General features: G+C 32.7%; 2 protein-coding genes across 4 annotated transcripts; both read right to left on the reverse strand.

The window, feature by feature from the left end:
• Positions 1-2,001: 2,001 nt before the first annotated feature.
• LOC111021769 (plant cysteine oxidase 1) lies at positions 2,002-7,212 on the reverse strand. Of its 2 annotated transcripts, XM_022298812.2 has the most exons (6): positions 6,484-7,205; positions 6,196-6,361; positions 4,532-4,653; positions 4,137-4,296; positions 3,841-4,044; positions 2,002-2,485 (listed from the first exon to the last, which is right to left on the reverse strand). In XM_022298812.2, the coding sequence occupies exons 2-6, from the start codon at positions 6,293-6,295 to the stop codon at positions 2,358-2,360; spliced, it is 714 nt and encodes a 237-aa protein (XP_022154504.1). In that variant the 5' UTR covers positions 6,296-6,361; positions 6,484-7,205; the 3' UTR covers positions 2,002-2,357. The 2 variants fall into 2 exon arrangements, with proteins under 2 accessions (XP_022154504.1, XP_022154503.1); XM_022298811.2 differs by having other exon boundaries at positions 6,196-7,212.
• Positions 7,213-12,306: 5,094 nt separating this feature from the next.
• Positions 12,307-24,957, reverse strand: LOC111021754 (uncharacterized). Of its 2 annotated transcripts, none has more exons than XM_088124675.1 (20): positions 24,684-24,957; positions 24,392-24,504; positions 24,204-24,279; positions 23,949-24,091; positions 23,292-23,378; positions 22,274-22,357; positions 21,497-21,704; positions 21,187-21,272; positions 20,784-21,015; positions 20,528-20,651; positions 18,954-19,090; positions 17,823-17,931; positions 16,389-16,431; positions 16,004-16,172; positions 15,807-15,877; positions 15,577-15,670; positions 13,878-14,102; positions 13,130-13,339; positions 12,630-12,965; positions 12,307-12,543 (listed from the first exon to the last, which is right to left on the reverse strand). In XM_088124675.1, exons 1-20 carry the CDS (start codon positions 24,699-24,701, stop codon positions 12,529-12,531), a joined length of 2,580 nt encoding a protein of 859 aa, XP_087980801.1. In that variant the 5' UTR covers positions 24,702-24,957; the 3' UTR covers positions 12,307-12,528. The 2 variants fall into 2 exon arrangements, with proteins under 2 accessions (XP_087980801.1, XP_022154482.1); XM_022298790.2 differs by having other exon boundaries at positions 12,307-12,517; positions 24,684-24,956.
• Positions 24,958-27,012: the final 2,055 nt, after the last annotated feature.

The following is a 27,012-nucleotide window of genomic DNA, read 5'->3' on the forward strand; positions in this document are numbered from 1 at the left end:
TGGACAAAAATCATATGGTGGTTATGTTTCTCCTCACCTTTCACTTTATAATGTCAAATTTTTCGTAGTAATGACATTTAATTAAAAAAAAAAAGTGTACCATAGAAGATTTTTGGCAAACTTGTGTAGCTCATGTGCCAAAAGTGCTCTTGTCCAAATCTCTTTGGTTTGTGGAGGAGGGGGTTGGCCTTTTGTTTTGAGATATAGCTTTAGCCCTAAAGTGGTAATTCATTGATGAAGCATCAAAATCTTTGGCGAAAAATTATTTCTTTATACATTGGTTTTGTCTTTTTTTTTTTCATTTTATGTTTCTTTTAATACAATTCAAACATAATCCAAATCTAAAATGAAAAGAAATTATTAATGTGTTGACTAGTTGAACTATGTTTAATTAGTTTTTAATATAATTCAAAGGGTCAAAGCGAACATAGCTCAACGGTAATTGACATATATCTTCAACCAAGAGATTGTGAGATGTTGTACTAACTAATATATATATGTGAACTATGTTAACGTACTAAAAAAAAGTTGAACTATGTTAACTTATTAAATACAAACTTTAGTTATATTTTTAATATCTCTTTCTTTTTTTTCCTTTTTTTTTACATTTTTCTTCAAATTCTTCTTCGATCTTCTATTTGGACCAATCTACATCCACTACCATTCATCTTTCAATGGCTACTCTTCAACTTGTTATCTTCTAATCAATCTCTTCTTCTATCATCTATTTCTCATCTCTTTCAAATATCAATCTAACTAATTTTGAAAGTAAACTAAAACTAAGTTAGAAAAATAAATGCAAAAAGTTCAATTTGATTCTATTATATCCAAATATATTAATATATTCATTTTTAAAGGGAAAATCAACTATTACTACTTAAATATATAATTTCATCTATTAAAATTATTCATTTTAAGTGATGAAATCTATATCTCTATTAGGTTTCCATTCAAACATTGTCAATAAAATTGGGGCTGTATGACGTCACAATTAATGTTTGTCAAATATTATAATTAAAAAAAAAAAAGTGGCGAAAAGTGGAAAAATGGATGTGTATAGTCACTTGGCTTAGAAGAACATAGAAAATAGAGTTGAAAGAGAAATTAATGAAGTGGTTAAATTGAAAACGAACGTAAGCGGTAATTGACATATATCACCAACCAAGAAGTCGTGGTTTTTGTTGAATTTACAAACTAATAATATACACCATTCTCTAAAAAAAAAAAATCAATTAAATGCAAATATTTTTATGAAACTTATAATCAACGAACTCAAATTTTTTTTTTTAAAGTATCACGTTGGTTAGAGTAGGAAAAGATCATGAGTGTATAAATGAGTATCAACACGTCCATTAATTTGAGATTTTTAGCTTAAACCAAAAATAAAGTCATGATAATTGATAACTTATGCAAAGTGGAAAATATCATACGATTGTGAAAATGTGACATGAGCTACAATTTTATTTCTATCATGAGACGACATTTTATTTAATGGAGGAGGCATGGATGCACACAAAGTTAAATTAGAGGGAAAAAATTGCAGTGAAATATGAAAACTTAGAAGTGGTATAGAGCATGATAAAAAGGGAACGTTGGGAGAGGTATATTATAAATCTACGTGAAAAAATCAGATGGAGAGTTGCATTTTCCTCACCAGAGTCCATCCGAATATAATTCAATTTACAAAACATCTCTTATTTCTTTTAATATTAAGTATTCGTACCCCGATTGACAGCTATCTGAATTTCGATCTGAATTTCGAAAACTAGATAAGACACCTATTACCCTTATAAATATTTGCAACAAAAATTTGCACAACGATAAAATCTTGTATGATTGCAATGCACAACTATTAGATTGATAAATGAACTATTTATAGTTCTAAAGCTCTATCATTACTTCATATTCATTTTGGTCAGAATTTTTAGTATTTTTCAACATTCTTATGAATCGACTTTTATCTTCAAGCATCGATACCGAACACTTGAATCCATAAAGATATAAATTGGAAATATCAACACTTGATTGAAAATTTTACTCCACAACTACATCAAAAAATAGGAAGAGAGATCTCCATCATCATCATCATCATCTCCTGCACTCTTGATCAGCAAATTCAACAAACTTCCATGGGAGGGGGAAGCAAGAAGAAAGAAGACTTGAAAGAAAGTTACAAACTTTGTACCATTTTTTATGTACAAAAACCAAAGAACACGACTTTTGGAAACACTCTACAGTCAAAAAGAAGATAGTTTTCTAAACCCAAAAGAAGAGGGGAAAAAATGTAATGAAGAAGCAAGAGGAAGTCATTGTGAGAGAAGAGCAGAAAGGAGAATGAATATGGGGGCAAATTAGGCTTAAATTTCAATAATCTGAGGGCCTAAGTATTCAATTCCATCCATGTGAGAGTTTTCTGGCATCTCAATTTCTTCTAGCCATCCATAACTCTCACCCTCTTCTTCTTTTGTTAGTGCCATCTCACCATCTGCATATAGCAAATACTTAACATAAGAACAAGGCAATACCATGGGAAGTTTTGGGGGAAAATTGTATCCATTTCAAGACAACACATATTGTACAACAAATTGGTCTATCGACAAGCCTTCATGGCTATCGAAACAATGGTTTTGCAAGTATTCGAACAATCATCTTGACAAGCTATCTCGGACATGTAGTTTGTTGTGTTCAATGAAAGAGATTTAGCAGTTTTCTGACAATGGGTTACACCAAACTATAATGTTTTAAAGGGTTTTAATGTTATTATTTATTGCTCATGAACATGTTATTGTCCCCCATTAAAATAAATCCAAGAAAACAACGCCGGAGTACTATTTTTCATGTCAGTGTCAAATTTTCACTTTCAGAGTGTTCTTTTTTCAGAGAACATTCTGTTAAGATCTTTATAAATTAAAAAAAAAACAAGATAAATGACTTTGAAGCCCATATGAAAAAAGGGTAGTTTTCAGAAACAGTTTTAGTTTTTTTATTTCAAAAAATTAATAATAAAAAAAAAATTACTGTAAACCACCAAAGTACTCTTTCATGTCCTTGTCAAAATTTCACTATCTGACTGTTGTTTTTCAGAATTCTTTTAAAACAATTAAAGGAAGAAGAAAAATGGCAGAAAGTCACTTTCAAGAACAGTTCTTTTCCCTTCTTGAAATCACAGAATTTTGAAGTAACAACTCCCGTGATTCCAAATGACGAGTAATCTGCAAATAATAAGTTTAAAAACACTTTTGATGTTCATTGAAGTAACAATTTACTCCAAGTTTGTAACAACAATTTAGTCTCTAAACTTTAATATATAACAATTTAATCTATGTAATTTAAAGTTTGTAAAGATTTAATCCCTATCATGAAAATTGTTCTTTAGATTTAATAGGATATCTTATATATGTAGATCAAGAGACTAAATGTGTTTATAAATTAAAAGATTAAATCATTATATATAATAAAAAAAACAACACATAATTTTGATGGGATTTTTCCACCGTAGGGATTAAATTGTAAATATTTTAATCTATGGGGACTAAATTGTTACGGACTAAATTGTTACCAATTTGAAAGTACGAAGACTAAATCATTTCAGACTATATTGTTACTCCAAGGAAATTACAGTGACAAAAAGTTTTTTTTAACCCAAATAATAATTAAAATATTTTTATGAAGAAATAATAATAATAATAATAAGCTAAAAAATAAAAACAAGAAAAAAGCAACTCAACAAAAACAGATTTTCAGAACACAACCAAACAAAAAACAGCCCCATTTTGCACCCCTTACAAGCTTCCTAAAGTCAACTTCCGAGATTAAAAAAAGAACATGAGTGGAACTTACTTGGAAAAGAGGCATAGGGATGCTCCTTATAATACGAACAATCTCGACCGTCCTCCATAGAATAAGGAGGTCCAAGCACATCAAGAACCGCACATGGCGTTATCGCAGTGAAAGAGTGGATGTTGCCTCCTGTTGTAGGGTACAAAACAGAGGTACTGCAGGGTGATGTGAAGACATCATCAGCTTTCAGCTTTGCCAATCTCTCTGCAAAATTTCATTACATAAGGGTCAACAACAGCCATAAAATTTCCCAATGGGTTCATATTTTAATGAGAAATTTTGAAGGTGCCCCTCACTTTTACAAGGTGGGGCAGAATCATCTGTGTTGGTCGTTTGATCAGCCCAATCATAGGATTTTATGTGCATTTTTCCTAGGAGAAGCTTGCTGAAAACAGTCATTCCCGGATGGTTATGGAGAGGGATTACACCAGTTGCTGGGAGGAAGAAGATGCATAACTGTATAAAGAGGGAAACAATATCATCAGATATTGCGAACCGAGCAACAAAATGTTGTTATATATACAGTTCAACTAATCTCGAGATTTAGAGTTTGCTTGCTTCACCACTAGACCAACCAGTGGTAGAGCGGAGAAGGAAAGCCGTATTAATAATAGTTGAGAATTTAAAGTTCTATAAATTTTCAAATTTTCAAATTATAATATAAAAATCTAGAATGTAAAATTAGGCTTACCGAGAAATTGGCACACTTGTATATGGTTGTGTATGTAACTCTAGGGGAACCTTTAACTGGAACATTGGGCTTGAAAAACTGCAAACTACTACAAAGTCCAACATCTTCTGCCTTCATATTATCTGCAGTATTAACATAAAAGAAATTTGGTGAATATTCAACCATGTATAAGCAAACTTCAAAAAAGAAAAAAAAATTAAAATACTATTTTGGTCGCTGTATTATTTACTTTTGTTTATTTAGTCTTTGTAATTTTAAAAAGCAACTAATTTGGTCCTAATTTACAAAATTTTAACACAAATTTTATATCCAATGAAAACCCTTTAATCTTGACTACATTTCAAGAAATTTAGTGAGTGTAGTCGGTAGTGTTATGTAAAAATTATAATAGAAATAAATGAAATAAAAATGAAAATAAAGGACCAAAATTGTCACTTTTTAAAAGTAGATAGGCCAAAATGGATGTTTCAAATTACAAGTACTAAAGTGAACAAAAGTTGAGATTACAGAAATCAAAGTACTAAAGTGAACAAAAGTTGAGATTACAAAAATCAAAATGTACGTTTTGAAAATACAATGACCAAAATGAACTAGAGCCGAAAATACAAGTACCAAACTAGTATTTAAACCAAGAAAAATTTTATAAGCTAAGCAATTCAGTGCAGAAAGGATTTTTGCATCCAATGTCCTTGGACCCAAAAGTTTCCCCCAAGCAAAGCAAAGGCAAAACCACGTGCTTAGATGCAGAATCCCTCATATTCTATTGTGTTATTTTATCTTTTCAGCAAAAGAAATTATAATTATCAAAACAAAGCAGAACATAAACAAATATTTTTAGAGAGAAAGAGTTGTCGGTTGAGTGTACGATGTAACCAAACTAAGACTTTATATAGTATTTAGGCGGACGAATCTATTCCTACAAATCTGCAAGTTTTTCTGGATACTCATTCCAAACACCATGAATTCAAACCCAAAACCCAAATCCTTCCCACTTTTTTAATACTTCAAATCTGCTAGCTATACTGTGTGCCTCAACTAAGTCCCACATGGCAAAAAGAGAAACAAAAAATCAGATCAAATGTTTCAATGTCACCAAATCATGTGTTGCTGCATTGAATTGTGAATCTAGATAGCATATTACAAAAGCAGAATGCATCAGAAAGGTGGTTTCAATAAGTTCCTAACTTATAAAATTGTCATAAAATAATATAAGGGAAGGGCTTGTCTTCCACTATTCCACAACAGAAGAAATCCTTCCTTTTCTCTCTCTCTCTCTCTCTCTCTCTCTCTCTGTGGGTCTAAGTCTAAGAATAAAGAATCCTCTAAACAATTCAAGAGCATAGGATGGGATAGCCTACAAACTTGATGTGGTATGACAAATCATCAAAAGGGAAGATCAAAGAATTGCTTGAGATAAATAATGATTAAAAATTCTACTGCTACTTTATTATCATATGCATGTACCCAGAAACAGTAATGCTTACAAGAACACCAGAACTTTCGAAATCATGTCACTTAGCCAAAAATGTAATTCAAAAAAAGCAGCTGAGATTTTCAAATCTGGACAAAAAACAAACAGTTCCCTCCCTTCTTCACAAACCTGAATCTAAAAACATGAATGAAACAGAAAATTTAGAGAAAACAGATTCAATTTAGAAGAATACCGAGAATGCGGCTGATTTTGTCAACCTCTGAAGGCAGTGGAATCGTTCCAGGGCCTTTGAAGACTTCCCGGCAAGAAAGAAACAGTTCCTGAAGCGCCATGGGAACCACTGGAACAGACCGCTTAATTCTTCTGCATTTCCTCTTCTTAATACACCTCTTCACATACTGAACGTTATTCACATGCCCAATTCTGTTACTCCCTTGGCCCATTGTTCCCGTTTCCGTCGTCATCGGAACTCAAATCAAATTATAAAGAAAAAAACAAAACAAAAATGAAAGAACCTTACTCCTCCTTCCCCCCTCAAAAACCTCGCCGATGACAAGAATCGCAGCAAAAAATGGCTTCAAAATGGAACGAATCAATCTGAAATCAGAAACCCAGATGCGAAAAAACGCCGAACGATGCAGAAATGTGATCTGGGTCGTCGTTTATAAGGCAGAAGGAGCGGAAATTGACGGGAATCGAAAGTGGGGTGCGTCCGAAACAAGGATCCAGAGTCGGACACGTAGAGAGAAAACCGTAGAAAAAGAAGAGGACGAAGAACAGGAGAGTGTGGGAACAGAAGGAGGAAGTGGGAGAAGATATTATATAGAAACAGGAACAGAGGCGAAAGAGGGGAAAACCAGGGGCCATTTGGAACAGCAGGAATTGCTTCGCTAGAATTACTATTCATTCTGGGGGGAGAGAAATTGAAAAGGGGAAGAAAAAGGAAATTAAATTAACAAAAACAAAAAAGGGAAAACGGAAGAAAGGGAGAAGAAATCTGCTTCGTGGGGTTGGGTGGCCGCCCCTAAGATTGAGAGGAAACTGGCGGTAAGCAGAACCCGGTTTTGGGATTTGGGAAACAAAACAAGTGGTGGGATTTGACTCTTCTGGCCCTAACAATGGCGGATTTTTGCATGGATGTGAACATAAAAATGGAGGAATGTCCCCAAACGGCAACCAAAGATTGCTTCTTTTTTATTTTTCTTTTTGTTTTTCTTTTTATGGGGGGAAATGAAGAAGTAAACGCCATTGTTGATGCATACGAATCAAGAAACAGGCTATAAACAGCTTCATGGTAGAGGAATTGGAAGAACTTATTGACCATTTTCGTCCTTTTTTTTTCTCTTTTTTGTGGGGTTGATTGATTCTTGAAGTTGGAATATTGGGGCAAGTAAACGAGAATATCTTTGAGGATTATATTATTTTAATGATGTTTTATAAAGATAGTGGTTTTATGTTGATGTAATGGGAAAAGATATTTCTTAGAGTTAATATTCTAAATTTTAATTGCATAAAAAATAGTAAATTTTAAATAAGTTTCAATTATTGACTTTTTCATTGGTTTGAGATAGCATTTTCATTAGAATCAGCAAATTAACCGCCGGTTTCTAATTTGAGCAAGAAATCAAAATATTTAACAACTATTATTGTTTCATATTTTTTAGAAATATATTATTAAAATTATATAAAAGTTTTGAAAACAGCCAAAATAATTTTTTTGTTTCCTTTTTCAATGAAATTTTGTTCTATCATTCTTGAATCCTTAAGTATTCAGGACCACGCAATACTAAAAAATGGAAACGGTACCAAACGAATTCTAAATTTTCATTGACATATAATAGAATATCACATTTCTGTAGCATCACAAATTTCAGTTGGCATAGAAACATTATAGAATATCACATTTCTATAGCATCACTATATATATATTAATATTACTGATATAAATATAATATTAATATTTTTCTGAAAAGAAATATATAAAATTAATATAGAGATAAAATATTAATAAATCTTTAACTCGTTACGAAATGCTTACTTGTTATGTTTTTCTTTATTCTATAATCTTTCCAAAATATCAAAGAAATGCATTTAAAGCAATAAATAATGTACTGACTATAAGATTGACAAAGTTGAATCTAGCATGTCAATTAAAAAATGAAAATTTATTGTAGAAGAAATGCCATCAATTAAAACCAGTGTAATTTTGATAAAAATAAATAAAATAAAACCAGTGTAATAAATTGTCACTTGATTTGATTTTATATTAAAATATTTTTCTAATCCATTGAATAGATATTAATTAATAATATTTTTTATCATTTAAAATAAACCCAAAATGTCTATTATTTCTATATATTATTATTTTATTTTTTTTACTATTATTTATTTTGGAAATCTATTAAAATTTGTCAATTTACCAACCTAAGCCTAATTCAACCAATAATAATAATTATAAAAAAAAAACTAGTTAAAACACCGAAGTGTTACCCCAATAAATAAATAAAGAACCAAACTATAGAACTTACCAAAATGATAAATACCGTTTTATAGCTCTTCAAGTTTCACAATTAAGTTGAAAAATTTTATAATTTAATTTTCGAAGTTTTTGAAATATTTTTAAATGGTCCTTGTCTCTAATCTTCCATTAGCTACATTAATAGAAAATTTATGTAGTATTGTTTAGAGAGAAAATATATAAACTTGGCAATGCTATAATTTTTACTATAAACATTAAATTTCATTAAAAAAAGTACACCTTAAAATTGCATAAAAGTTACAATATTTACCTTAAACTCAAATAATTATTGCATTCTAATAAGTTTTTCAGTTGGTAGATTTGTTAAAAAAAAAGAAAGAAAAAAATTGTATATGGGTTCACATATTTGGTACAAAATAAATAAAATTTTAGGGAAAAGAGAAAAAACGGAGCTAATTTTTGGTTGAAATTTGTGAATTTTGATCGAGTTACATTGAGTGGTGTTAATTTTGTGCATTTATGTAAAACTTGATTTTTTTTTTTAGATTCTCATGTTAATTTTTGTTAAAATTAATGGATGAATGAATGGAAATTGAATATAGATTAAAAAATGCAATACTTGTTGGGTGAAAATGTATACATCTCGCGAAATTTAAGAGTGAGTTTCATTTTTATGCTGATATAACAATATTTAATAAGGAAAATTTAAAATTTTATTTTATTGATGTTACGAAGAAAGTGAGTAGCTTTTGTTTAAAAAAAATCGGATTTAAATGATTGTTAATGAATCAAATTGGTTTAAATTAAAAAATATGTGAAAAGACAACTCTGTCGGAAAAATGGTTAATTTCAGACATCAATAATTTGTCTCCCAGACGTGTTTTTCCATTTCTTTTTATTTTCTCTCTCCTCTTTATTTGTCTATTGAGGGAGAAAAAAAAATTAAAAAAATATTTAATCCTCAATTTTGTTCCAATTCTTCCCATCAAACTTTTTGTTCATCATCTTTTTTTTTCTTCTTAAAGATGGTACAAACCATCCCAAATTGTAGGAGTTGAATTAATTGCATTTTTTGTATTTTTAATTTAAACCATTGTCTCTTGAACTTGATAGATTATTTTAATTAATTTTTTTCGGTTCAACACGTTAGGATTAACTTATTTAAATTGAATCTAAATATTACATGCGTTGGAGTTCCATTAAATTCATTTTTCTCAATTCTTTTAAAAAGCATACACTCATGTAAGTGCAATTTAACTGGTAAAATTATTGATAACTTCTTACAAAAAGTAGGCTCAAATATTCGCACAGAATTATAATACTCAATCATATATTTCTATATACTTTTAATTTGTTCTCCGATATAGTTAATGCTTGATTAAATTATTATTTTAACAAGATATGTTAGATAATATTATTTGAATTATAATTAGACAATTATAATTTACTTATGAACAAAATCCAACCCGCTTATCAATAAAATCCAACTTTTTCAAGTGATTTGTGTACTTATCCAAATATATATTAATAAAACAACAATTTAATGACCCGTCAATTTTATATTTACAAATCTTCAAAGGTTTTTTTTTAGAGGAGTTAACTGAAAAAATTTTAATACTCAAGTAAAATGGACAATTTTAAATGATTTAAGGGTTGAATTGAGAATTAAAAAAATAATAATAAATAAATAAATAAATAATAAAACAGAAACAAAATAGAAATAAATTTATAATTTTTATAAAGATGAATCTACATCATTTTGTTTTCAACTAAAAAAAAAAAGGAGAGATAAAATAGTTACCATCTCCTCACTGTAAATGGATGATATGCTATGAGATATAGTGGAGACAAAACTTCTTTTGTTGCATTTCTTTATAATGGTTCTCAGAAAATTGTTGTCCTTTCTTTGGAATTATGAGAAAAATACAGATTACTACCTATGGAAAATGAAGGCAAAGGATTTTAAGATAAGATCAAAATCTGCAACAAAAAAAACAAGAGGAAAAAAATGCCAAACCTACATTCCATGCATTTTGATAGTTGTCAAACTTCCTGCCAAAACATCATTCGTATCTTTTCAATTTCATCTCTTATGTATAACATTTTTCGAGAGCGGATTCCCCATCAACAAGAAGACAAGTGATAACCAGGTTGAGTTATTCAGAAATCTCTACGTTTTTTTTCAACTTTCTTCTTTCCGAGTGACTTAGTTCTTTCTGGGTGGCTTAGTTCTTTATTGTTATTAGTAAGATAGGTTGTTTGGACGCATTTTACCCTAATCAAACTTTTATTATTGAAAAATATTGACAAAATAAAGTATTAGTCTAACATACTTGAATAGAAAATACTTTATGCTTTAATTTAATGAGGTAGACATAAGGGTGTTCAAAAGAACCGACAACCCGAAGAATCTGGGCAACCCAACCCGAACCGTAAGGGTTGGGTTGGGTTAGATAAGGAATTGGGTTGGGTTGGGTTAAATTTTAGGTGAACCAAATAATTCGGTTCGATTCTGAGTTCGATCAACAAAAATTCAGTTCGAACCGAAATTATACCTTTTTAATTTCGTTACTGTTTGTCTCCCCTCCTCCTCCCACATATCCCACCTCTCTCATCGCTCGTCGTTGCTATTTGTTGCTGCAGCCGCCCATTGCCGTCATTTGTCTCTACTGGTCATCTTCCGTTGTTGTAGGTCGTCTTTCGTCATCCTACGCCGGAGATCATCGCCCGTCATTGCCGTATGTCGACAGTCGTATCGTTGATTGCCACCGTCTCTTTGTCTCATAAACTTTTGTAACTGTTGTTGAATGTTAAAGTTGGGATTTTTTTTATAAATGTCTGTGTAGTTTTTTCTCCCTTCTTTCTTCTGAAACACTTGTAATGTTTAATTTGTTTTGATTTGAAATTTTACTCTTGATTTGTTTGGATTTGGAACTTGTAATGCTCTTGATTTGTTTTGATTTATTCCTAGAAAAAGAAAGATTTATTTTGATATGGAACTTTGCCTTTGATTTATTTATTTGGATCTGGAATTTGAAATTAAGAAGAACCCAGTGACCCAACCCAATCCAATCCAAAAATTTGTGAGGATTCGAACTCACAACTTCATGTTGGAGGTTATGTCAATTATCGCTAAACTATGCTCACTTTAACTTCAATCTTTTTTTTTTTGAAACAGATAACTTTTTCAATTTAAAATGGCACTTAATACAAAACGAAGAAGTAACAACTAACACTCTTGAAAAATGTGAAATTATAAATTTAGGCTCTTACCTTCAATAATTGTCTTTATTTAATCCTTACACATTAAAAAAAACCTTCAACCACATTTCTAAACTTACAATTTTGATTCAATAAATACCTAACATTTCAAATAATAATAAAACAAGAAACCAAGACTTAATTGAATAAATGAAAGAATACAAAAAGACAAAAAAAAAAAACAGGGATACGAAAACTATCCGCTAAGAACTCCATCCTACCAAAAACGATTTTAATCTAATACATTGGTCCCTAGCATTAATATTGTTATTTAAATATTGGTGTGACATGATGATTGGACTAATGAAGAATGATTTGGTACGACACAATAGAGTTTCTTAACTCTAAGAATTCGATTTATAATATTTTCCACTTGCTCACCTAGTTTTTGTTGGCGTCCCTTTATTTCATCCCTACTTTGTCACATATTGTCAAATCGTCACTTCTTACTTAAATCAATATGTCACACCAATTTTTTCCTATGAAGTTAAAAAATGACACAAACATGAGCCTTAGCCTTGTTTTTTTCAACTGCCCAAATTCTTCTCCATTGTTGACTACTGAATATAGATAAAGAGGAGCTATATCTTTGTCAAGCCCATATGACCAAAAAAAAGAAAAAAAAAACTTGCATTTAGTTTAGTCCCCCATTCACAAGATTAGAGGATTTAGAGTAAAGGTTTAGTACTTACATGAGCTTGTAGACATTGTTTATCTTATATATCACAAAATCACCTTCAAGAGCATTTAGTAGAGCAACTAGAGATTCTTCTTCAGTTCCTTTGAAGTGCTCCATCATATTCAAAACTGTAACCTGCAATATCATCACCACATTGCAGTCTTCTTCACTTAAACCAAGTTACTATGAAGTGCGCAGACATATTTGTACAAGAAAAAACACTTAATTCTGAGTCTATTTAACATACCCCATCGTTGTTGTTCTTTAGCCACTCTACTAGCGAGCTCTCGGTTGCTTTTGCTAGAATGTGACTTTCTTCCTGCACTTCACAGACTTTCTGACGTTTTAATGTTATGGGAAGTTCCTCGGTTGAAGGAATAAATGTTGTTCCTTTATTTGATGGCATTTCGATATCACAAGGTTCTTCTTTCTGCTGCTTTGAAGTTGGACTCCCTGAAAACTTCGACATACCATTCAGTGGTTCGTCGGTTTTACTTTCCTGGTGGCTGCTGGTTAGGGTGCCCTCAGGGGATATTCCACAGCTTTGCATTGTAAGACAAGCCTTGATGTGTGCGTAATTTATCTGCCATCCAAATATCAATTTCCAGTCATACACCGACGTTCGTCGAAAATTTGACTAGCAGAAGCACAAAAGGAACAAGGAATCTGAAGGCATGGATGGCTGCTGTCATATTTAAAAATAAGACAAAGCAATAGAAGAAGGTGAAATTTACATATCCAACTCACTTCCTCTGGTAATTCATCTTTTATAGGCTTCAACTTCTCTGCCGATCCGACTTTCGAAACAGCAGCTTGAATATCAGAAAATATCCGACTTGTAAGTCCAATCTCACCACAGAATTTATTCCAGTCAATTGCATATCCTTCCTGGACTGCATCAAGAATATACGCAGAAACAGTAGTCTCTTTGATAGGGGCTGATCTACCAGGGAAGTTCTATTCTCCAAACAAATAGTGATGTCATCAGAGTAATGTAAATAACTGGGAAAAGAGGAATAGTCACAAAAACATAGAAGTAAAACAATAAGCTTGACATATATCACTTCAAGATTGTAAAAAGTGCTCAAATTTTCATGGTGTTCGTTACATAATCTTGAAAATTCTTTATACATGTTAAAGTTACTTTTCTTATATATGTGAGTGTCTGAGCAAACTTGCATCCACCTCCATTAGTTTCACCAAAAAACTGCTTTTAAAGTTTTTGAAACATGTTTATAGAAAAGTGGTTCACTTAAAAACACAATGCTCAAAAGTCTAACTCAGGCTCACTTTCTAAATAGTCTCTTTCTTTCATCGAGTTAGCTTTTTAGCACCAGTTGTAACTTATACAGCAAACATCATAGTCCTTGAACTACTTATTCAGGTCTAAAGTAACTAAAAATTCTTAAAATTCCAAGTTCTATTCTGCATTTCCAACGCTCTTGATTGATTCAAAGTTGTAAGTCAGGTTTATAGGGAAGAAGAGATTACTTACAGAAATTTTCTGGATAGATAGACCATCTTCATGCCACATTTTCCATGCTTCAAACTTTGCCGGGGCCAACTGTCGCGGTTGGTTGGAGTTTGTATAGAGTTTCCTTGTTGTAGTACCTTGTCCATTTCCTTCTTCATTACATTCTCCATCCAGTGAAAGACCAACTTGTTGTGATAGATGATTCACTGCTTGAAGAATTTGATCTCCATGCATCTTTAGTAGGTGCTGTAGTGATTGAAGTTCAATAAACACTTAGTACATTTACCGGTCTTGGGTACAAGCTCCAGGTTGAAACTAAATAACTGATAGGAACCCGATTTTCCAATGGAAATTGACAGAAAACAACTCTGAAAGTATATTACTTTATAAAATAAAAATTGCAATACTACAAGCACTTCGAGAGGCCTGGATTCTCCCAAAATTAATCTTCCAAATTCTGCCTACCTCCAAACTCTCCAACTCGCTCTATTTTCAACACATTTCACTAATAACTCCAATTAGTGACAAATGAGTCCCTCTAATATCCTAATAATATCTCTAATATTTCTAACACTAACGTGAACAATTATCATCTTCTGAACTAGTCTTGAGGAGGGAAAAACCTTCCTAGAGATTAGAAGGGGTAAACCATGGCATAATTCAAGGAGAACTCGTAGTACCCCAATTATCAATAAGAAAACAATGAAATTATCACTTAGTTTTAAAAAATTTATTCATTATTTTGGTATGAATGATCAAAACTATAATACCTACAAGCTCATTAAAATCCAAATAAACCTAAAAAATTCAAAGTTGGACCATCATTGACAAATATTAACTGGGGAAACATAGCCCATGAGCTGAAGACTGTTGGTCCGAATTTCATCCCAGCCTAATCACTTAAGATGCATTATTTGTATCAGTGGTACTTGACAAGGAGGGGGTTACTAATTCCCCATCTCACTAGAGGCAAAAAATAAATCGACATCTCGATGTGATACGGCCTTTTATGCGTGTTTATTGCACATCCCAAGAGACCATCAAATGCTAGTAGAGATCATCTATTTCTAGTGCTTGACAATAATCAATGTTCACCCCCCTAGCATACAAACAAGAATTATTCCAATCATCTAATATATGATTTCAATATTTTGATCATAAAATTTATTGCTCAAAATTCAACATCATTTTTTATTATGGTTGAGCTTACAAAAAAAAAAATTTAAATAAAAATAAGATAATACAAAAATCTGACATGATCACCTAGTGACACCGCCTCGTGCTCTGGTGAGTTGGTGCCGTTTCAAAGCATTTTGAAAGAGAAAAGCACCTAAAATTTTTTATTGTGGAACATTAACATTGATCTGCTAACTCTCCCCATACTGAATTATCTAATAACCATGTCATTGACAGAACAAACAACAATCTCACAACTTTTGCTAGGTAAAATCTAATAGCTAAAACTTGAATGTGACTAATTCTGACTAACGTGCAAGAAAATGCAGCCAAACTCCAAATCTAGATGAATTAAAGTGGATTACACAATATTTTGATAAAAAAAATGCATTGAAATTCAAAGAATTTTGTAGAGATCTACACATTTACGAGGTGCAGACTTCCGAGTAACACATGCCAAATAAGCACACATAACTATAGTGTTGACAACTTCAAATCCATGTGAGTTAAAGAAGATATAGTCATTTCCTCACTAAGGATATACCTGGTTCACACCATCAATATTTGCTAACCTTGCCTTGGTAGATGGTCTAGTTAATGCAATTCGTTTAACTGTTTGGTCGCCACATATGGCATATCTGCAGAAAAAAAGTATCAAAGGATAAAATATAAGAAAAAATTTTCATATAAACCACCGACATAAATAACACGTAAAAGATGATGAAATGTGCCAGTTTTCATAGTGAACAACTTAAAAGTATTTACAAAACCTACGGAGCAGTTCCAGCTCTTCTCGCAAGCTTCATCCTCTCTTCTAAAAGCATTTGATAGAGTTTAGCCTCAGCCTGGGTAAAAATAATACAAATGGACCGATCAGAATATGATTTACCGATCAGAATATGATTTGACTGACAAAGAAAAAACAAGGAGAGACGCATGAATGTTCAAGAATTAGCATTTAACATACAAACCTCTGAAAGTCCACTCTTCAAAGTAGCCAAATTTTCCACTTTCCCGGCTTCACTTAATGTGCTGTCATCTCCATTCTCACCAATCATTTCGCTCGTCACTGGCAAAACTAGAGGTGGTTGGGAGTCATGTCTGGCAGAATGGAGAAATTGTTCTCCTTTTGCACTGATACTATTGTCAAGAAGGAATGATCATTCTCATTTTCAGTATCAAATTCAGATAATTGGGAGAAAATGGGATTCTTTTTAGACAAGAAATAAGAACTTCCCGTTGATATTTGACAAGTTACAAGCTACCATGGGATTAATGATAAAAGCAGATGGACGACTGAAAGATTCTAAAGTTATGTAAGTTGCAAAAGTAAGAGATCGAGTGAAAGTAGATGACCTAATGGTTCTGTAAACATCACGTATGTTCTCTGTCAAATAGCCTGCACCAAAGTACAATTTTTTACAAAACGTGTTACACATTACAATTAAAAATGATAAACTAGTTCTTATTATAAAAGGGGGAAAAAAGAAAAAAAGAAGCAAGACAAGCAATTCCAGTCAAGAAGGCAATACGGATATATTTGAATTATAATTATACAAATATGGGATCAATGGCCACTGGAGATACAAGTTGAAACCTACTAAGTCAGTCTCGTTGGTTCGACTGAACAAATAGCCAGAGTTGGTTTTATGAATATCAGACCTGAATATATCTCTTTTTATCCGCTTATTTGATTTCAGTCAGTTTTGATTTCCCTGTGGATGACTCACTTTTTCCCACCCTACAACTTTGGTCAGTTTTCCATTTGCCATCTACAAGTTGTTTAAATATATATGTCGAAAGCCAAACCAAAATTATATCTAACGGTCATATACATAAGACATAGTAAGGTGTAGTTATGAGAAATTATATCCTTCTTTTAGCGCACACACTAATTATAAATTTATTAAAAAGTTGTGTCATAGGCTGCCATGCCAAAGAACCTCTTCTATACTATTTCATGTACACATCTAAGATTTTGGCAAAGATCTTGTGATAAGTCCAGAGGCTTCTTTCAACCAGGATCATACTTATTTAGACAATTGATTGAAGAGGTAAAACTTTTATTTTATCTCTTTTGATATTTGTGAGTGTCCAGACCAGTTTAAGTGCACATTAACTAATCTCACGGGATAACTGGCTTACTTACTGTACTACATCGGGTTACCAAGGAATTCTAGGATATTAAATTCTTACTGTGGTTTGAACTCATTTCCCCTAACTCTTTACCTTTTCTATTGGCACCTAATGACCATTAGATCAACTCATGGTGGTTAAGAGGTAGAACTTTATAAACAGATATGAAATGTGACTATTCAAATCACAAAAAAAAAAAAAAAAAAAATCGTTTGTATTTTCCGGAGTCTACCAGTTGTCCACGTCTCTTCACGTATACCCTAAAAATATTTTTGCCCCAACCTCCAAGTCTCTTATTTGTTTACCTTCCAAGCCTCTCAACATTGCCTCACCTGAGCACTACAAATCCTTTTCCCCAAACGATTCAGTCTCTTGCTTGCCAAAACCCCCAATATCTCCGCTTCTGAAAGTATTTTAAAGGATGAGTTGGGAATGTTACATTTAAGACACTTCCTGAGTACCACCAAGGCATTTGCCTCCAAACTTTTTAACTTGAGACATTTGTCAAACAAAGCTAAGAATTAAGACAATATCTTTCAAATTATTTTTATTAAGATTAAAAACATGAAGAAAAAATTCTAATTCATTCACTAGTATTAAATTCTTTTTTCCAATATATCAATTACCATGCAAAAATGTGGTTCCTTCACATACCATGAGAAATTAGTTGACTAGCTAGTGCTTTCCACCAATTTGCTGAGTATTCTCTTCCAAGTCCATGAAGTGGGAGCTTGTCAAACTGAGCATCAAGTACCTTTTTAGCCTGTAAGAGCACAACAGAATGTTAGATTAACCATAAACGAGAAGTAAAAGTAAAAAAATAATAAAAAAGTATGTTTGTTATGTAATGAGATCTATAAAGTCCCAAGGAAAAGAACACTAATCATTTTGAACTTCATAAAACTCCAAGTTGTATAAATGTGATCATTCCTTAAGCAGAATATCGTTTTAGAAAATTTCACGATGCAATACCATGGAGAGTCGCTCTACTAAATTACAGGGTGTGACAACCAAGGGATTGAGTGGATTGGAAAAGTAACTTGATGCACAAATTTATACCTTAATCATGCTTTTGATAAATAAATAATACTTCTGCAGTTCATAGATGAATATAAACATAAAATGCAACAAGTGACAGGGCACTATCATAAAATTCCTTTTGCACCAAAACGCTGAATTATGTTTAGCTCCTATGTTTTACCAGTCATTTATTTCAGTGGCCAGCTGAGAAGCTAGTTTTACGGTTAACTATTATGACAAATTTAATGCACTTACACCATACAAAATTGATAAACTTATGACACTCATGCTACAAGAAAGCAGGCTATTCCAATTGTTTCACTTAAGCAGATGTTGCCCCGGCATCAGTAAATAGCAATATGGCAAGTTTTTCAAGGGAAGAAAGATTTTCCTGACAAAATGCAGCCCATGCCTTGTTATGAGAGACGTGATTAAAATAAACCAAAGAGTTTTTACGATAAATGATCATGAGGAAACATAAGATATATATATATACATATTTAAGCTTAAGGCTTCAATTCACGATACACTTTCTACTATATTTCGTAAATATTTAGAGACCTGTTTTTTGAGCTCCAGAGGTACATTTTCTAAACTTATATTTTCTGGTTGAAAGAGTGTTTTGTTTCCACCCAAAGGAAGGAGGGAAAAAAAGAGAGAAAGCCAAGAGCAACAGCATTGTAGCGCTTAGAAGTTTGAATCAACAACAAACTTACCTCACCAATAATATCTATGTTTCAAAAGTCTCAAAAGCTAAGAACTTACACGAGACCCACGAAGAATATCCACAGGCATGTTCAGTCCCCACTTATTCCTGCATGATTGGATGCAGGCCAGTAGAAGAAATGCTTCTTTTGACATGTCACGCTCCTTTTTTGAGACTATGCAGTTATCACAATTTCCTGCCAGAGTATGTCAATGAGACAAAAACTAAATAAAATTATAGGGAAGTTTCTGAACAAACATTTCAAAAGCGATAAATTCATAAATATATATAACAAAAGAGTCACCTGTGCCATCATCAAACAACTCAACCATAGAGTTTCAACAGACCAAATAAAGATATCTAGTCAAGCATTATCATTATTTCCAACACCACACTCAAAGTGGAGTAAGAAAGAAGATCAAGAAAAATCAAATACTCCACCTTTGGAGAGAGAAAACATCAATAGAAGGCCCTAAGACTGGACAAACCTGACCAAAGAAGGACAAAGTATACAGAAAAAGCTTAAGATAACATTTTTAATCGATCAGGAGGACCAACATTTTCATCAATGGGTTATGAAGTGAGCTCTATCCTTTCTCAATAAAATAGTGGTTTCTTTTTTTTTTTTTAATGATAAGAGACAAAAGAGGTATATTAGAGAAAACACCCAAAAAAAAAGGGGCAAAACAACTTAAAAGGCGGAGAGTGGAGATAACCCTCCCCAAAGGACTATACAATCACAGCTTTCCAATCTTGCATAATCAAAAGAAGACTATAATTACAAAAAGCCTTTTGGTGTGTAGAAACCCACCAAAAAGCCGTATGCTTGATATTCACAAAAAAAAGAATCTATCAAGGCAGCTTTATCCTAAAAAATAGTGGTTTCTTATCAAAAAAATGAAGTGAGCTCTATCCCAAGTCTATCCCTCCTCGTTGGAATAACTATGGAATGGTTATTGATTCATTTTCATCCTCATTTCCTAGAGAAGGCATGTGGCCACACAAATCGGCAACACTTCTCTTATGTTTGAAAGGGTGAAAAGTAAGTATCTTTTTCAAAATAATGTTGGACTGAAAGAGGGGTACACTATACCAAGCACAGTTGGAAGTATCCAGCAACAACTACCCAGCCTCTATGTAAACGGGCATTGGACAAGAAGGTGGTTTTGAGATTCCAAATTTCTGAGAAACTCAAAGACTGTCTTATGTCTAAATGCTTTAGTCGCTGGCAGTGGATAGAATCGAAGGAATCAAGTGTTTAAGGATTAAGTACAGACTCAAGTTTTTCCCTCCCAAAATCTGATTTCTTACCCCAAAAAAATTTCCAAGGACTTCTATAAATTGCTTTAGAGCCTCGCCCTTGACAATTGGTGCAATAAATGCTAACAGAAATCTTGTGCTAAACGCCCGGTATAATCCTCCAGGGAGACACTCCCAAACCATTTGGTCAAAAAATAAAAATAAGACAAAACACGCATGACAAGGTGCTTTTCACAAAATAGAATGATAGGAATTAAGAGAAAGAAATGCTAGCTCAAGGTTAGAAGTACTGTGTGAAATTGAGAGTTGATTACTAGAAGAAGGTCATGGCAGTTCACAAAACTTAACAAATAAAACCAAGTAAAAGACAAACCACATTTATCAGACTGAGATTTTTCCCCAAAATAATTGAGCAAGAAGTTTCTTCTGCAAGTCGCTAGTGAACAATACTGCTGTGCAGCCATCAATGACTCCATTACAGCTCTCCTTTGGTTTTCCTAACAAAAAGAAGCAAAACCAGAAGAAGCATACAGTTCAAATTTCGAACTAAATACACATACACTGGTAGGGAAAGTCATGTTCTCATCCAATACAATAGTATGTAATAATGGTGAAATCAAAACTCATACAGTTTGTGATTCACCACAGTAGAAGTCTCCTTTAGCAAAATCACCTCTCGTGTAATAAAGCCAGCAAACAGAAGCCATACCATCTCTACCACATCGTCCACTTTCCTGGTAATAAGATTCTAGACTCTTTGGACAGCCGTAATGTATCACTTGTCTTATATTCGGTTTGTCAATGCCCATACCAAAAGCAATAGTGGCAACCATGACTTGAAGTTCATCCCTTATAAATAGTCTGATTAAAAAATAAAATAACAAAGGATTACACTCGGAGAAGCACACAGAACAAGAGGCTACAAAAGCTCAGATATGACAAAAGAAAAGGGGAAAATAGTTGCCAGCACTATTGATTAGAGAGGGATCGATATAATTTATCTCCATAAGAACCACAAACTGGGGGTGTGACCTGTGGGACTCTGCACGTGATTTCTTGTCCATTTGACCATGATAGATTCCAGCACTAATCCTTGCTTCTTCAAGCGCCTTGAATATCTGTGAAAATGTGGATTGAAGTTCACAAAAAGCTGGTCAGCAAATTCAGTATTAACCTGATTCTTTCACAGATCATGGCAATTGCCTAACATGAAGGCATATAAAATCTTACAAAGAAGTGTGACCAGAAATTTGAAATTGGAATATGATAGTCATATTCTTATCTATGATTATTAGAGTGCATTGAACTTGTATTGGTGTTTGTAAGAAGCAAAAGAATATACCTGCTCGACATCTTTAATTGTAGTGCAGTAAATGATAGTTGAACCACCAGAGGCCACATATTTTGAGATATCAAGCACAAGCTCATTCAAGAATAATGCACCACGATTAAAAGACTTGACTCCATAAAAAAGATTTGTCCGATCAAATGAACCAATGGTAACTTGTGGACCTTTCATCTTCAAAGAATTAATGATGTCAAATCGAACCCTGGAGCAATATAAGAAATAAAACAAAAAGGATTCGGCTCACAAAGAAAATTTTATTGAAATAGTTTATGAAAATTAACAAAAAAATATAATGCCAGACATCATAAAAAACTGCACCAAATTATTGAATGGAGCTGTAGGCAATGTCATTAGTATGCCTTGTAATAGAAAGCCAATACAACCATTCTGCCATCAATTATAAAAGGACAAGATATGTGGCAAACGCCTGACGCCATGGCATAAATAAATTTTCAACAAAAGAAGAAGAGATAAAGCTTTTATGTTAGATTGTCTTTTCAATAAGAAACCAAATTTTCATTGGAAAAGAATGAAAGAGTACAAGAGAGCAAATAAATTCTATCTTAATAAATAATAGTAAGATTGATTTTCAAAGATTAATCTTCAAGCTCGAAAGTTCATCACAGATAGAGCAGGACTTTAAACAAACCATGGGGATGCGGGATGTGAGAGATATGCTGAGGGATAATAATAAAACCAAATAACAAAGGCGTTGAAAAAGAAAAAGTAACACGTGTAATCCGACCTTGTGGAAGAAATTTAGTTACCTACTTTTCAGTTGCAGTTGCAGTCAGGGCGACAAATGGAAGACCTGATAGAACATTACGTAGTTTGTCCAACTGTTTGTATTCTACCCTGTGAACCAGAACCCAAGAGATCAAAGAGAAAAATAAAGACAAGCACGAGAAATAAGAAAAATGAACTCCGTGATCAAAACAAAAAAAAACCCAAAATTATGTTTTCCCATCCCGACGCTTCCCACTTAATCAAGCAAGGAGCAAAGGATTTTCTCCCTAGAGACTTTCCATGTTGAAAATAGTACATCTAAATTAATATCACTTGTCTAACTGGCTAAGGTGCAGTCCTCGACCCTTTCCTCTTGTCCTTTGGTCATCTTTGCTTCAAATAAAATAATTATTTAAGAAAAAAACCATATTACCCCTCTCCTCTTAGTGTTTCCTAACACCACATCTGAAAGTTTTCACACGCCACACGTTGACTTCAGTTGAATTTCACTATCAACTCAGCCCTCCAAGACACCACTTGTTGGTGTCTATGAGCTATCTCAGCCTCAAAAGTTAATTCAAGAGAAACTTTTTCCTCTCTTTGATAGTGCAACAATCAACGTATTGCCGGTTGATGTAGGAATACGTGAACTTCTGAAAACCACATCCACTACTTTCTATCATCAACTGAATTCTAACAAACCGTATGAAACACAACCCCATTACACAAATGAAAATTTGAAGATATGGTGCCTAGATAAGCCGATGTGATAATATGTGATGCAAAACTTGCAGCAGAGTTTCTTGAAGGAGAATTAATCATACTAACACTGAAAACCAGCAGCTATTTATAGAGGCTGCTGGGCTTATTAACTGCACAGTAACTACAATTTACAGCAACTAACATCCTAACAACTTAACTAACTAACCAATGTAAGATATAAACTACATCAATATGTAGACCATATATTGGAAACAATAAAATAATAGAAAACCAATCTTACAATCAATAGGCCATATTTCTCAGAATATGGTCTGGAAAATGAAAAAGATCAAACATTAACCTAAAATCATGCCCCCACTCTGAAATGCAGTGTGCTTCATCAACAGCAAACAAACAAATTCCTGCCTTCTGCAATTTTGACCAAAAGCTGCAAAAACAAAGTTAAAAATATAGGGTTAAATCACACGAGAACGATAGAATGTCATGTATATAATTTGCCATTTAAAACATATTTCACCATCAAGTAAAATTTATATGAATTCCATTAGAATTACATGGTATGGCTCCAGTGTTGGACAATCCCTCCTGTACATCCAATTCCTAGATATAACACAAGTAATAAAATCTGTTCCCAAAATCATGTACAGCTAGTAATACCTAGCCATCCTTGCAAGGATTCAATTGTATGAACATTATCCCCACCTCCACATGTTGTACAAAAAAAAACATTATTCTTCCTCGGGATCCTCGAGGACCATAATTTCATTCTACAATTATGATATCCACAGTAATTATTCACTATAATTTAAGAATTATTTCTGTCTCTACAGAAGATCATAACAAATAGAACTTATGGTAAAACAAGACGGCAGAGAGAAGAATGGGGGATAAAATGGACGAGGGATTGGATGAATAAAATACAAAGGAAATGAAAGCTCGTAAAGAGAAAGTGAGAAGAAAATGAAGACATAAAATTGGCAATAGACAGAATTTCTACCTGGTAGGAACAGAGCATGCCTTCTCTGGTGTCATGAACAACACATTATACTCACCGCGCTCTGCCTTGCCTTGAACAGTGGGGTCAGTCTGAGTACTTCCAAGGTACTCAGACTTTATGCCTCTTTGTTTCAATGCCATTACCTACAAAGTCAATAATCCAAAATCGCTTAAAAGCACAAAGTAATATGAAGTCTAAAACCCAATAGCAGAAGAGGATCAATAGAACTATATGATAATGACAACAACTAATTACCTGATCTTGCATTAAAGATAAAAGAGGGCTAACAACTATGCCAGTCTTCCCAACAACCAAAGGCGGTACCTGATAACTTTGACAAGTAAAGATAAAATCAATCAATAGTTAAAAAGATAAGAATATGCAAACCCCATAAAAAGCAATTAATGAAAAAGAAAAACCCAAATGGTAGAAGAACCAGCTACCATAAGGACTTCCCACTTCCAGTGGCCATGACCACCAAGCAATCCTTCCCTTGAAGAATGTACTGAATGACTTCTTTCTGATACGGCCTGAAAGCCGAGAATCCAAAGTAACTCTGCAACATCAGTAACAGTAACCCAATTACAGACAACAACGAGCGAACCCCATGAAATTCAATCCCCACAAATTTCTTTTACAAACGCTATCATTATCATTCATCGTCATTCATCAACAAATAAATGCAAGTCAAAAAAACAACCGCAGTAATCGAAGCGAACTCCAAAAGTGTTTCACCTTCAAAAGGGCCTCCATAATTTGCCTCTGCCGCTATTTTCCGACGATCTATGCAGGATCAGAAGTAGAAGAAGATGAATGTTTGTATTGTGCTCTTTCCAGTTCAAGTGAGCTATACAGATTACAGAAACGATTCGGGAGTTTTTCCATGAATATGTAAATTAATTATAGGGCCCTCGGCAATGCCCCGCCTTTTCCCGCAAAGTTCCCGCCTTTTCGACAGAACCCCTCTTGGGCCCTCGGCAATGCCCCCGCCATCCACTGCCATCAGAAGCTTTTAGCACAAAGTTGGGCTCTACCTTGAGTGGGATTCTAGGCCTGTTTTTTTTTCTAATTAAAAAAAATAAAATTGCATGACTTCTAACACTGCTCTAGATTTAAAAATTATAGCTAAATTATTTTTTTTTTTAAAGACAAAAATGAAAGAGTAGAGAATAATATTACAAAATCAATGCATATATTAATTAAAACTAAAATTAACATCCTACACAATTATTTGTTTGCTCAGTTGAACGACTAGAAATTTAAACTTTTAACTTTGATATAAATATTAATACCTTTGTTAACCTATATTGAAGTTGACATATGAAATATTTAGGGACCACGTTAAAATTATCACTAAAAATTAGACACCTGCCTTGCTTTTTTTTAAGTAACATAAAAAATATATATTTTTACATTTCTCTCTTCCATTGGTTGTTGGATGGTGACTAAGTATTGTTGTATAAAAAATGTTTAAATATTATTTTCGTCATTCTATTCCTAACTTCGGTTCACTTTGGTTCGTCTACATTTAACTCATTCATTTTGGCATTATAATTTCAACTTTTATTCAATGTACTTTTGAAATCTCAAGATTTTTATTTTCATTTTATACAACTTTGAAGATAAAAATTTCACTAATATTTAGCTCATTGGAAAAAGATATCATACTATGCCCAAAATAAACTAAAAATGAAAAATAAAAGAATTACATACTATATCGGGCTGGGATAGCATAATCCCATATCGAAACGATATAAAAATGTAATCTCAATCTGAATTATGCAACCTCAGCTCGAGATTGTGCTATCTATAAAATTTAGTGCTTCTGTTTGTTTGGAGAAGAATGAATATGGCAGCAAGTTATGATTATGTTTGGAGGAGGTTTCTCCTTCCCAACATTGATCACCTCATCGCAATGGCATTGGATCCTACATTTGAAAGCAAGAGCAATAAATAAATTTATGAACATCTCACCCAAAATTTCATCACTTCTGTCTGAAATTGTAAGTAATTTTATTTGAAATTATAGATTTTTTATTCTCTAAATGTAAGTCGATGAGCATATTTAGGGATCCTATGTATGAGCTTATGAACATCTCACACAATTTTTCATCTACTTCTGTCTTGGAGGTGAAATTGTAAATAATTTTATTTTAAATTATAGATTTTTTATTCTGTACATGTAAATCGATTAGCATATTTAGGGGTTATTCGATACTTAATTGTATAAATGTAGGGGTTATTCGATTAATAAATACTTAATTATATAAGTATAATCGAATTAGATAATAGAGTTTCAATATCGTAAAATTTTATTCATTGTGTATAAATGTGAAGTTGTCGATTATTTAGGTCGGGCCCGTTTGTTTCTTGTTTCTTGAAAAAAAAAACTATGGAAACAAAATGTAGGATCGAAAACAGGACCCAATAAATGACAAATATATTTTTATCATATTTAATTTAGCACTCAATTTATTACGTATCTACATAGCACTTGGAAACAGAAACAAATGTGGAAAACTGACTCTCTGTTTTACTCATTTTTCTCTTTGTCACTGGAAAATTGAAATTTCTCTTAGGACCGAGGAAATTTGATCTTTCCGATGAGCCATGGTATTTCATGAACCTACCTTGAGGACAATGTGATTAATGAATAAGCTAGGATAATAATCTTCCTACCTTGGATCGACGTCCAAGCCAGCATACATACATGGATGCTAGTTATGGAAACTAGTTATGAAATATATTTTGTTTTTCAGTTTTTTGAACCAAAATTTGGCATTGATTGTTAGGAATGGCAAAATTGGAAGATGTCTAAATAGTTTTGTTGCTAAATTTATTGGGCCTAATCTTATTTTGCACAGCCAATTTTTCTGGAGATAATGTATTGGGAGGACTGTTTTAGAAACTTCTAAAGTTTTCTAATTTTACATTTTTTGATTATGATTTTATTTTAATACTGATTTTACCTTGTGTATTGCATTTACATTTATTATAGTTATTTATTTTTTTAATATAAATATTTAATTCCATAAATTGTTATCATAATCCTTTAATTATTAAT

Source organism: Momordica charantia (genome assembly GCF_013281855.1).
Source record: "Momordica charantia cultivar OHB3-1 chromosome 1 unlocalized genomic scaffold, Mcharantia_2.0 BLBB01000001.1, whole genome shotgun sequence".
Lineage (NCBI taxonomy): Eukaryota > Viridiplantae > Streptophyta > Magnoliopsida > Cucurbitales > Cucurbitaceae > Momordica > Momordica charantia.